At 39.0% G+C, this 13,661-nt stretch overlaps 2 protein-coding genes across 2 annotated transcripts in view; both read right to left on the bottom strand.

The window, feature by feature from the left end:
• Positions 1-2,254, bottom strand: part of LOC109484073 — a 3,826-nt gene extending 1,572 nt beyond the window's left edge. The window contains exons 1-2 of the mRNA XM_019787285.1: positions 1,895-2,254; positions 763-894 (exon numbers count right to left, since the gene is read on the bottom strand). Coding sequence (XP_019642844.1) covers positions 763-894; positions 1,895-2,146 — 384 coding nt within the window. The 5' untranslated portion in view covers positions 2,147-2,254. The remainder of the gene's footprint in view (positions 1-762; positions 895-1,894) is intronic.
• A 6,345-nt stretch (positions 2,255-8,599) lies between these two features.
• Positions 8,600-13,661, bottom strand: part of LOC109484055 — a 29,188-nt gene continuing 24,126 nt past the window's right edge. Inside the window, exons 27-29 of the mRNA XM_019787250.1 lie at positions 10,630-10,698; positions 9,655-9,821; positions 8,600-8,878 (exon numbers count right to left, since the gene is read on the bottom strand). Of these exons, the coding sequence (XP_019642809.1) occupies positions 9,666-9,821; positions 10,630-10,698 (225 nt within the window). The 3' untranslated portion in view covers positions 8,600-8,878; positions 9,655-9,665. The remainder of the gene's footprint in view (positions 8,879-9,654; positions 9,822-10,629; positions 10,699-13,661) is intronic.

Raw genomic sequence — 13,661 nt, 5'->3', positions numbered from 1 at the left:
TCCAACGTATATTGACAATACATGGACCAAAAATGCCAAAAGCTCTGATGGAAAACGGTTACTGGTAGGACCCTGGGTTGATTTTTTGGGTACCACCAAGAAAATAGAGGACTTATCTTGGGATTCTTTCTGTGTAGTTTTCAATGCCCAAGGTATGAAAAAAATGATGCAAATGTGCTAATATGGGGCAGTATGTGTCAACATCATACAGATTGCCTTATTCAGAATATTTCCAGTTTGCTGCCCTGAAATTGCATGGGATGCCTTGATCAGATTAGTCACCTCGCACACGTCTGACATGGTCCATCGGAGCTGCCGTATCTCGGCCTGCACCACGGCAAGTTTCGCCTTCTCCTCCTTCTGTCACTGGTACTGCTGAATTTCTTTCACTGGTACTGTTTGTTCAACATATAGAAGCATATCGGCAGCATGTACTGCACCTGCGCGAAACCCGTAATGTATTGTGCATAGCACTTTGGCAGAACGTCTCATATAAGGTTGCATTGGCGCATATAAGGTTAACATCCCGTCTGTAGTTTCCAAATGTTGTATCATAAAAAATATCGTCTCAACAGGCAAAATTCTGATGCAACGTTGACCAAACATCCAACGAAAACCTTAAAAAATCAGGGTTTCGCACAGGTGCAGCAATAGGTAAAATTCTGATGCAACGCTGCCCAAAAATCCAATAAAAACTGTTTTAAAAAATCAGGGTTTCGCACAGGTGCAGTACGTTCTGCCGATGTGCTGAAGGTAGGTCACCTCGCACACGTCTGACATGGTCCCTCGGAGCTGCCGTATCTCGGCCTGCACCACGGCAAGTTTCGCCTTCTCCTCCTTCTGATGGTCGATCCGCTGCAGGATGCGGCTCGTCTTCCTGTGTTCCCGCGTCACCTGGACAGAGAGATTGGTTTGTCATTATGAAATAAGACTAGCTTTAACTTCCAACACTTAGATTACAGAATTGGGACTTACCCAAATTTTCAGTTGACTCCATCAACCTTGTTCACGGAATGGACCCGTCTACTCTTGGAACGTGACGTCAGAGACACGTGACCGTAGTAGCGGGTCATACGTGCCAGATAACTTGTGTCGCCCCCGTCTCTGTTCAGGGTAGGTCTGTGAGCTCTTATGTAGACTGCCTCCTTAACTCCTCTTTATCGTGTTTACCGAAGGAAAACATTATCTTGTCTTGACTTGTCTGACTTTTGTTCCTTTTTTGACTTCCAAAAAATTTGTCTTCACTTTATTTGCATATCAATCAATAGTTTGTGCTTATAAACCTTCATTTCCCTTCTGGTCTCTCAGTCACTGACAAAAGCTAGTGGATACTAGCTGAAACATCTGACGTTTTCAAAATCATATCCAGTTGCTTGAGTAACTGCTTTTTGGCGAAAACATATAGTTTTTGCTCAGTTTCCTCTTCTTCTCCAAACCAAAAAGGTCAATGACCTGAACCAAACTGTTACCATGGTAACTAGTGTTGGGTTACATCACGTTGCAATTTTATAGCAGGAGGGATTTAGACTCCTGTCTGACCTTAAACATGAATGTGTTTGAGTAAGAATTAACAGAGCAGATCAAGTGCAAAGGTAAACATTATGCATTTGCTTTACTTGGAAATGTTACCTTTCTAGTTCAATATAAAAACCTTCACAGCACCAGTGCTAAATTGCGATCTCTGCACACAAACACATCCTTCAAAATACCGGTATTATCAGGATTTATTAAAGAATTATACATTACAAATGAGAATCAAGAACAAGTCTAAATCCTGGAAAATCACCAATATCACGACTTAAAATTCTATTATAACATTAGCATTTACTGTCATTCAGCAGGCGAACACAATAAGGTAGTGTTCCAACTTAAAATTCTATTAAGAATTAAGGACCTTGTCCTGCAGGCGAGACATCTGTATCTCCAGTTTCCTGCGTCTCACAGAAACCGCCTGCAGCTTTCTCTTCTTGGCCTCCTCGGTTTCCGTCAGGAACGTCCCGTTCCTGGGGTCTGGGATGCGAGACGATCGAACACTGTGCCAGTTTTCTGTCGAACCGAAAGTCGTTGTCAGCTCGGTGATTTCGCATCCCTCCTCTGAGTTTAGCAACAGTGGGGAACCTGAGTCCTTAACGTTACCCGCTTCCATCTGTGATGGTATAAAAAAGGTTAAAAGATAAAGTCCTGTTCAGTAGCCCTTGGGCCACACATTAGTGTAATCACTACCGGGGGCTAGTCCACTGGTAGTGGTGTGTTTAACTCCCAACTCCCATACACACAGGCCACTACAGCAGGGGGCTATTCCACTGGTAGTGGTGTGTGTTTAACTCCCAACTCCCATACACACACTCAGTCAGGTCACTGCAGCAGGGGGCTAGTCCACTGGTAGTGGTGTGTGTTTAACTCCCATACTCTTTCCCAAATGCTGAGTGCTAGATATAAAGTACCATTTTTAAAGTCTTTGGTACGACTCGGCCAGGGATCAAACTCACGACCTACCGAATGCAAGGCGAGCACTCTGCCCACTTGGCCATTGCACCGGTCAATGATGGGTATACAGTGGGACAAATAAATAACTTTATTTCCTAAAATAGTCTCATCAGGTTGGTAAAGCAGAGGATACAGGGATTTTCTTTGACACAACCGATGCCGAAATGTAAGCACAGTAGGTGACAATACTGGTTGTGTAAAAGAAAATATCTTTATTCTTTACTACAATAGTTAATAACTTTATTGCACAACAGTTGTACAGGGTACAAAGTCTAGCGTTTACTGGTACATAAGAGAAATGTCATAAGGCTAACCTACCTGATATAAGAGTGTGGGGTTAGTATGCGATTGGAAATGAGCTGTTACAATCAATGGAGGAATTTCTTATGTCTAGACATTCTTCAGTGTATATCCTTAATATGTAGAGAGATGTTAAGTTTAATACTGGTAACAGAACAATTCTAAATTTAAAGTTAAGGCCACACCAATTTAATTTCTTGGTTAACGGATTCGCCCGCTTCATTTTCTGATTTGCAAATAAAAATAAAACTTCAGAATCAACTGCAGAATGCTCATATTTTGCCCTGAACAGTTGAAAACAGTCCTTTTCATCCTAGTTGTTACAGTTATTTCATCTTTAAATGCAATTATGGTATCATTAAAAGTTCAAAATTCATTGTTTAAATTTTGAACCAGCCTGGTGTGTTGACTTCATGGCTCCTATTGTACCATTTTGGGCCATAATAGGATGCCTAGGCCTGTTTTCATTTTTATTTTTTTTTCACTCGCCTGCTCCATTATTTTTCTAGAAAAATCCGTTAACCAAGAAATCAAATAATTTGTGTGGCCTTAGCACAGAGTTTCTGCACACATACATTGCAGGTACTTAGGATTTTACCTACATGGTCAATATTGAAATTGAGGGTGGCCAGATATGAGATGATGTTATCGCATTTTTGTATAACTTATTTTCAAACTTAGGACTAACATGAAGGAATACTTAATACGAGTTACCTCAGTGGATTTTAAAAGAGTAGTTTGACTGTAAATACTTATTTTTTTACTTCAACCATCATCATTGTCAAATTTTCAGTGAAAAAGAAAAGGCACGCCAGACCAGTCCTCATTATTGTCAACTCTTCTGTCATTATTACTATTATATAGCATTGTATTTTACAGGTAATTGTGTTTTCTTCATTTGATTGTGTATCCACTATAATGATGAAGTGAAGAAGACATGTTGGTAAACTGTGAACATTGTAATATTTTACATACAGCTGCAATTTACCGTAGCTACAAACAAATAAAGGAAAATGATCTTCATACAGGATGATTCAATGTTTCACTTTTTTTTTTTAACGGTATCGCTCAGTGCAAGGCCAATTATATTTGGCCACTTCTAGGCATAGAGCTAGAGGTACTTAAGGGAGTATAATGTAGTTATGTCAGGAGATGGCGGTGGACCTTTGATGTGAATCTTTGTGGATTTTAATCGGATGGAAAGCAACTGTTTGGAAGAGAGTTCCATAATTTTGCAGTCCGGGGAAAGAAGCTGTTGTTGTAAAATGACTTGGAGACAGGTATGTTAACGGTGTATAATTTACTTACTCTACTGACATACGTAGATCTGAAAATCAGACCTTCTGGTTCAGACTATTGCAAAATTAGGCCACACAAATTTAATTTGTTGTTTTTGCCCTGTCCATTTTTTTCTGATTTGCAAAAAAAAAAGATTTTAGGTTTCTAACTGCAAAATGCTCAATGAAAGATATTTTGGCCCCAATGGTTGAAGAAAGTCCTTTTCTTCCTAATTGTTAATGTTTCAATGTAGCTATTCAACTTTCTTTTATTAAAAGTTCAAAAATTATTGTTTTGATTATAAAACAGCCTGGTATGTTGACTTCAAGGCTCATCGTAACATTTCCGGCTATCATGGGGTGCCTTGGCCTTTTTTTTTGCCGTTGCTTCATATTTTTTCTGAAAAAATCTGAGAAACAACAATTTAGATTGGCCTGGCCTTAGCTATTAAACCATGCCTGAGACTGATACTACATAGTGATAGGTCATCGATGTACCATTTCTCAGAATGCAACTCAGAGGAAACATTTTTCATTGGAGTAACATGTATTAAGATTAATGAAGGCTGTATGGCAGCACTCACGTGTCACTAATTCCATTCCAATGGACCTATACCATTATTACGTCACAGTTTGTTTACCGCAATGAATGCCGGTCAAGCAACGTTTATATTGTACAGGGGTGCGTAGCGCGGTGTGTGTTTGTGTAGCGTTAGCCTTAATATAAGGCCTTTATACAGTACTACTTTCGTCTAATGTCACAACTAAATCACCCATGCGGCATGTAATGCTGTGTCAACACAACTAGACGCAGCAAAAAATCAGACATACCTTACTTTGAAAACTTTGAAATGATCTTTATTTTTTAACTGACCATTCTAGAATGTTCTTTAGAACAGGTAAACAAACTGTGACGTAATAATAGTATAGGTCCATTGAATTTACGCAAAGAAATGTGTGACTGTGGGAGAAGCTCACTGGTCCTACACGATGCTTAGGAGCTTTTCTGTATCTTTAGTCTTCTGGAAACTCGAGTCTAAAACAGTCCATTTGAAGCATGTAGCGTTTTCAAATTTCGTAAACTAGCCCCTGCTATTGTGGAAATGTGATTTGAATTCTTCTATACAACACAATCCTAGGAACAAGCATCATAAGCAGAACATATACTGCAGCTGCGCAAAACAATGTTTGCATCAAAATTTTGCCAGTTACAGACAATAGTTTTTTCAACACAACATTTGACAAACTATATATACAATGGATGTCATCCGACCGATACATGAATCCGACCTTAAACAAGACATTCTGCCATAGTGCTATGCACAATACAGATTTGTGCAGGTGCTGTAACATTACATTTGTTTACTAGTATTTGATAGATCTCCATTAGTGAGTATATACATACTATATTAGACTATTCTTCCTGGAGTCATGAAAGTTACAAATACACATCATTACAAACCTATTAACATTCGTACACTTATCATAACACTCAGAATATAAAGTTAACCTATAACCTATAAAGTTAACTGTTACTTACCATATATATATATAGTAAACCTATCCTTAACCAGCCTATATACAACCGTTACTATGTACTACCAAAGTGATGGGCAATCCAGTAGACAAGCAAGTAATGCATACCTGTGATGCTGGGGAGGACTTCTGATGACGATGTAGCCCAAATTGTGGAAAGGAAATCGTAACTCGGCTGGTCTACGTGTGTTCAGCACAATTCCACATGGAAGCTGCTCCTGATTCAATGTCATCTCCCATGCGTAGCTATACCTGTGGTCTCTGGGGAGGATTCCCATCTGAAACCCTCACGTGGTATTTAGGGCACCGCCTGGGAGTCTTTACTCATAACAAAAGGGACTGTCAAGCTTTATGGTGTACTATAATGTCATAGCGCCCATTAAATTTATAACAATTGTATAACTACATGTTTCAACAATACTGCTGCCTTCTCATAGAACATAAATTTCAGGATTTGTAGAATAAAGAAAAAAAAATTAGGTAGCTTTATAGTTGATGAAGAAAATTTCCTCTGGGTGAAAACTGATCAAAAACTTGCTATCCAACAACCAACTATAATGTCATAGCGCCCATTAAATTTATAACATGTTGAAATAACAATACTGCTGCCTTCTAATAGTCTATCACATAAATTTTAGGATTTGTAGAATAAAGAAAAAAAAATTAGGTAGCTTTATAGTTGATGAAGAAAATTTTCTCTGGGTAAAAACTGATCAAAAACTTGCTATCCAACAACCAACTATAATGTCATAGCGCCCATTAAATTTATAACAATTGTAACAACATGTTGTAATAACAATACTGCTGCCTTCTAGTAGTCTATCACATAAATTTTAGGACTTGTAGAATAAAGGGAAAAATGTAGGTAGCTTTTCATTTATGAAGAAATTCCCTCTGGGTAAAAACTGATCAAAAACTTGCTATCCAACAACCAACTATAATGTCATAGCATCAATTAAATTTATAACATTTGTAACAACATGTTGTAATAACAATACTGCTACCTTCTCATATCACATAAATTTTAGGATTAGTAGAATAAAGGGAAAAATGTAGGTAGCTTTATAGTTGATGAAGAAATTCCCTCTGGGTGAAAACTGATCAAAAACTTGCTATCCAACAACAAACTATAATGTCATAGCGTCCATTAAATGTTGAAATGACAACACTGCTGCCTTCTAATAGTCTATCACATAAATTTTAGGATTTGTAGAATAAGGCCACACCAATTTAATTTGTTGGTTCTCGGATTTAAAAAAAAAAAAAATGAAGCGACAGGGCGAAAAAAAATAAAAATAAAAACAGGTCTAGGCATCCTATTATAGGTTTAAATGCTGCAAAATGAGCCATGAAGTCAACACAAAAGGCTGGGTTAAAATTTAAACATTAAATTTTGAACTTTTAATCAAACTACTGCAATGATAGATGGGAAAACTGTAACAACTAGGAAGAAAAGGACTTTCCTCAACTGTTGGGGGGCAAAACATGAGCATTTTTCAGTTGATTCAGGACCAGAATCAAATTTTTTTTTTTTGCAAATCAGAAAAAAACGAAGAGGCAAATCCGAGAACCAACAAATTAAATTGGTGTGGCCTAAAGGAAAAAGAAACTACATGTAGGTGGCTTTTATCGTTGATAAAGAAATTCCCTCTGGGTGAAAATTGATCATGAAACAAATGATAAAAACTGTTGCTAAGTTCTTAGAACAATCAACTTAAACCGGATCTGTTGGAATTCATTTTAGTATCAAGTGCAGATTTTTATCAAAGTTGTGCCTTATGGATGTTACACACATTCTTATATATTTATCGGTTAGGCTGTTCAACCCTCACATCCAACTGGGCAGTTCAACTAGCCAGTGGCTATTACAAAGCGCTTGCCCTGCTGAAAAGACATGACAAAACATTACGGCAACATATGAGGTGGCTTAACAATCTACAAAAGTATTACATTTTCTATACGATACGCCGGAATATGCGATAATGCGCTATACAATTATGCATTGTTTTTACAATGGTGTGAATGGTAAATGGTTTGGTGTTTTAAAATTCTATACAATTACCCGAAATATACAATTAAAAGATATACAAATAAGTGGAATCCCCTATATATTATTCTATGTAGATAAAAAAAAACTTTCTACAAAGGAAGGATTTCATGTGGAGGGATCAGGGTCAGTGTGAATAGATGTAAGAGTCGCCCAGACAGTTCCAGAGGTTCCTTTTAAAGGAGGCACTCGTGGCATCCTGGATGCCAAAACTAGTATCGGGCTGTTAGCCGTTTTCCTTCGGCAGCCAAGAGCCCTTCCCCCACCTATCTAAATTACCGCTACGGGGGAGCTGAGCCCGAGGGGTTTGTCTGGCCCTATTACTATTACTGTTTGTAGGGCCAACCAAACTCCCCACGGGCTAGACTCCCCGTAGCGGTAATTTACACCAGAGGGCGAAGGGCTCTTGCGGCCGGAAAAGAAGTTCTGGCTTCCAGGTATACTCGTGGTGGCAGTCTTCTTCTCGGGTCACCATTGGTGGCAGTTAAACATTTTACACACGTGTACCTTTGTTTGCCTCATGACATCTGAAGATTTATTCATCCCATATACATGTAATTGTCAGACGATATTATGTAAATCCTCCGTGAGGGCATCTGTATAATACAACCACCCACCCAGGCAATGCATGGAGGACTTTTAGTAACTGCATCTAAACTTAGGCCACACCAATTTAATTTCTAGGTTAACGGATTTCTCTACAAAAATAATGGAGCGGGTGGGCGAAAAAAAAAAAACAGGCCTAGGCATCCTATTTTGGCCCAAAATGGTACGATAGGAGCCACGAAGTCAACACACCAGGCTGGATGATACCATTGCACTGAAAGATGGAGTAACTGTAACAAGTAGGATGAAAAGGACTGTTTTCAACTGTTCAAGGCAAAATATGAGCATTTTGCAGATGATTCTGAATTTTTATTTTTATTTGCAAATCAGAAAAAAATGAAGCGGGCTAATCTGTTAACCAAGAAATTAAATTGGTGTGGCCTTATGGAGTGTTACACTACAGTAACTGTGTTAAACTTCACAAGTACATGAGAGAGAACTTGGTCCTTGAATAAGTATATTTATTAGTTGACAAAAGGTAGCGGATGCTACTTGAAATATCTGAACGTTTACAAAAATCTATCCAGTTGTTGAGTAACTTTACTGTTACTTTCAAATTTGGCATCTTATTTCATGGATGTCTAAATTTCATCACCAAATCATATTTATCTATAAGTTAACATGAAAGTTCATCTGTGTTGGTAGTTACATGTTTAAAGTTAAAACTTTTGGTCCAACACAGAAAAATTCTCTCACCTAGAGCTTTCGACCAGTCACTCTGGTCTTCCTCAGAAGAAGCCACGTGACAAGCTTCACTGGGTCAGTCTACTGAGGAAGACCAGAGTGACTGGTGGAAAGTTCTAGGTGAGAGAATTTTTTTGTGTTGGACGAAAAGTTTTAACCTTAAACATATCTATAAGTCATAATTATTTTCATACATTATCATCATCACTACATGTACATTACCGTGAAAAGTCCAAGCTTTTTACTACTAACACGCATCCATACGTTTCCTCTGTATTTGTGATTATCTTTTATAAAATATCTATGGTCAGGAGTGCCTCGTACAATGTATATCTCCCTGAGTCATGTTAGTTTAATTCATTAAAAAATCAGCCTTGCAGCTAGTGCACAAACAAGCTGAATAACACTGATTTTTTTACAATTGTGTAGTAAGTACAAATACAAAATTAACATTACAAAACATATACAGACACACTAACAAACACATTACAAAGCCTCACATGGGCACTAAAGTAAAGTCCAGAGAGTCCTGACAGTTACTGCGAAGACTCATTGTACAGGCATATTGCCTTGTGTAAGAAAGAGTTTTTCAGTCTCTTTGTACGGGCTGCTGGTACTGTAAGTACCATGTTAGTTTAATCACATTTACCGTTTAATCACATAGTTTAATCACATTAACCGTTACATTGCTACGGAACTAAAAAAGAGCTTTTTACCATGTGTATTACTCATATTTTCCCCCTGTACTTGTGATATCTGTTGTAGTCTGTATGCAGAGCCTTGTATATCTCCCTAAGTCCAGGGTCCAGAGCTGTGCCCAGAAGTTTGCTGCCGTGCATCCCGCACACATCCAGCAGGAGGTACACAGACGGCACCAACGATTTCTGGGAAAAAAAAGAGCCGGATTTGGTTAAAAAATATATCTTCTTTAAGGGAGAGCTCAAGTCAAGGAGAAGGCTAATTAAAATCATGAAGTTCTCTCACCTACATTGTACCAGATACCTTTGACCCAGTGTTGATGTCACACTTCAAAGAAGCCACGTGACAAGCTTCACTGGGTCAGTCTACTGAGGAAGACCAGAGTGACTGGTGTTCAGCACCAAGGACATACCTGTCCTTGGTGCTGAATACCATACACACTCTCTAGGTGAGAGAACTTCTTTGTGTTGGATCGCAAGTTTTAACCTTAAACATGTAACAACCAACACAGATGAACTTTCATGATGGTATGATTAAAATCAATTTTTGTCACGTGGACCATTAGTTGAGAGACTAATTTAGAAGGACATGAACTTCTCTCAGCAAAGAAAGAACAACATTTCTTGAGAATGTTGACCAGGTTATGCCTGCAATCTATACATTATCAAAGTGTGCTGATTCTAGTCATGCCTGGTACATGCATACATGTATTTATACACTGTACATTTTATTGACAATGCGTAAGTATGATGGAAGTGGAAAAGGCAAAACCCACAAGGGTGTCCAGGGAAGGGATGGATGGATCACATAAGGGAGGACTTCCTCCACGTTAACCTACATATAATATCAACCCACAGGACAGAGGCAAATGGCAGGCTGCCATCAAGCCTCAGCACCAGTGTACAAGCACGTCTAACCCTCGGATGACACGAACAACAGACGATAAACCGGACAGTGAGAGAGTGAGTGAGTCCCTTTTTCATGTCCCCTTACCTTGACTTCCGGATGTAATGTCCCATGCTGCAGCTCACTGATGTACTCTGCCACCAGAAAGGCTGCAGTCTGCAGGACAGCGAGGAGCAACAATCAGCAAGTTAATCAACTTTCCAAACGAATAAACTTTCCAGCAAGCAACTTTCCAACCGAAGTTCAAATGGCTTTTTCCTTACTGAGGGTGTGATGTCAAGAACATGTGGACAAATTTTTTTCTATTTTTAATTGTCCAACAGTACCCAGTAAACAGAATTGATGCAGGGTATCACATAATAATCAATACAGATCACAACAATCAAATAATAATACACACATGATACACATATTTGTTCCACAAGTTTTTGTGGAACTGCCGCAAGGGTCTGTGCGGCAGCCATTCGGTGCCACAAGGTGACCTCAATTCGACTTTCCCGGACCGAAGTTAGGTACCCATTCACACTTGGGTGGAAATTCGTGTAAAGTGCCTTTCCCAAGGGCACAATGTCAGGACGCATGTTCAGACATGTCCCGGGTACGACTCGGAATCGAACCCGGGTCTCCCCGCTTCATAGTCGATTGCTCTAACCACTATACACCACCCAACGCCACCAAATCTACATGTATAATGATGTTAAATCTTATAGGATCTGCCAAAATGTAACACATTATCATATTGATACATTGTTTATTGTTTGCCTTTCAAAGTCTGCATTTTCAAATTCTCACGTGATAATCACATCAAGTCTCCAAGACGAGATCTTTACCAGGTTGAAGAAGAGACAAAGCCCCCCAGAGTAGCTAACTCTTTGTTGTGTGTTTATTTATTTTATTTATTTATTACAATTAACCACATACATAATATACATGGAGGGCATGGTGGAACAGGTGCACCTAAGTGCACCTTTTCAAGGCCACCATGCCCACAAATAAATAGTCAATGTGCATTAAAAAAAAAAAAAAACAGTGATACTATATAATTACAAGATGTTAAAAGCAGTAATAACTGGGCTTAACGGGGCCTTGTAGCGCGACAGGAGGTGCAGCCACACGACAGCACCCGGGAGCACGGTTTCATTATAAATATTCATCAGAAGTCTAAATTTGTTCAGATCTATATTTTTGTGGAGGTTTATGAAGGAAATCAAACAGTACCCTGGTGATGTCTACTTTCTGCACCAGTGCAGCCACCAGCCTCTCGAAGTCTCCTGCACACAACACCACGGCAGAACTGGACACCACGTCAGATCTGGACACCACGGCAGAACTGGACACCACGGCAGAACTGGACACCACGTCAGAACTGGACACCACGGCAGAACTGGACACCACGTCAGAACTGTCTGCTCGGCTGCCAGCCTGGTCCTGTCTGCCCTCATGGACAAGGGCCACGAGCAACCGTACACTGTGGTTAAGGTGTAACAGCTGTTCATATACTTCAAGCATGTTTCAAGATCCCGACACACTTATATATCAATGAAAAGAAAAGGGGTTCCCGGTACAATGAATGAATGAATGAATGAATGAATGAATGAATGAATGAATGAATGAATGAATGAATGAATGAATGAATGAATGAATGAATGAATGAATGAATGAATGAATGAATGAATGAATGAATGAATGAATGAATGAATGAATGAATGAATGAATGAATGAATATTCAAATGAATGAATGACTGTTTATTTACATGTCATTGCGACCATACCTCGCCCAGCCAATATGGGCTTATAAGACACCGACAATTATAAAATCATAACAACTCAACAAGTGGTTCAAACATTACAGTGCTGTCTTTTTTTTAAAATGCAGCTTGTATACACTTACTGTACGAAACTGGTCTGTTATGTCTAAAAGTGGTTTGCTGGTTATGCAAAACAAAGCAAAGTCAAACACTGACATGTTTGGTTTGAAAGGAAACTTTTCTTACAAGGACTACCCAAGAAAGTGGTCTTCTTGTACAGGTTGCTTAATGCTCGCACCCATGGAAAAAAATTCAAGACTGGGAAAATGTGGTTGTTATGGCCAGGTGGTCAGATGGAAGAGGTGGTCAATTGGGCAGGTTTGACTGTATAACCAGAAATACCAAGACAGACCGACCAGACAACGTGGTCGGTCTGATCACTGACAACAACCTCCAGTCATTTAAAACAAGAGTACACCGGCATCTTCTTTCCACCACCAGGACTTCTACATGTAGCTAGAACCTTGCAGTTGCTGTGAATCAATGATTAGCCAGGAGTGTTATTGCAAACCCTTCAGACATAGTTTTAGACATAGTTACAGTTCTAGACATGCTACCTTCATCATGTAGACTTCAGTTGTTTTATACTCTGTTTCAATGTTCTTTCATGTTTTCTAATTCGCAATTAGCCTCCGGGCACGAATTTGCAATAAACTTTCATCATTGTAATGCTACAACCCAGGCTACTGCTCACATTAGCATATTTAACATCCATGTCCATAATATCACCAGGGTCCATAATATCGCCACCTTGAGAAAAAGTGTGCTTTAAGATATTTTTACTGCAACATACCCTAGGTATGTACATTTGAGGTGTGAAGGAGTGTATACTAAAAGTATGTTACAGTAAAAATATCTTTAAGCACACTGCTTCTCAAGGTGGCGATATTATGGACCCTGGTGATATTATGGACACGGATGTTATAGAAAAAAAGTGCATTTGTACGCCCTGAGTCCTCTGGTGCCTGATGTGACAGCACAACAATAGACGCTGATACGAGTGTTTAACAATAGACGCTGATACGAGTGTTTAACAATAGACGCTGATACGAGTGTTTAACAATAGACGCTGATACGAGTGTTTAACAATAGACACTGATACGAGTGTTTAACAATAGACGCTGATATGAGTGTTTAACAATAGACGCTGATACGAGTGTTTAACAATAGACGCTGATACGAGTGTTTAACAATAGACGCTGATACGAGTGTTTAACAATAGACGCTGATACGGGTGTTTAACAATAGACGCTGATACGGGTGTTTAACGTTGATGATTTACACAGATGGAGGGAAATTATCTGATGGATG

Source organism: Branchiostoma belcheri, unplaced genomic scaffold, assembly GCF_001625305.1.
Source record: "Branchiostoma belcheri isolate BF01 breed outbred unplaced genomic scaffold, Haploidv18h27 scaffold68, whole genome shotgun sequence".
Classification (NCBI taxonomy): Eukaryota; Metazoa; Chordata; class Leptocardii; order Amphioxiformes; family Branchiostomatidae; genus Branchiostoma; species Branchiostoma belcheri.
This window is presented reverse-complemented; position numbering and strand designations above follow the sequence as displayed.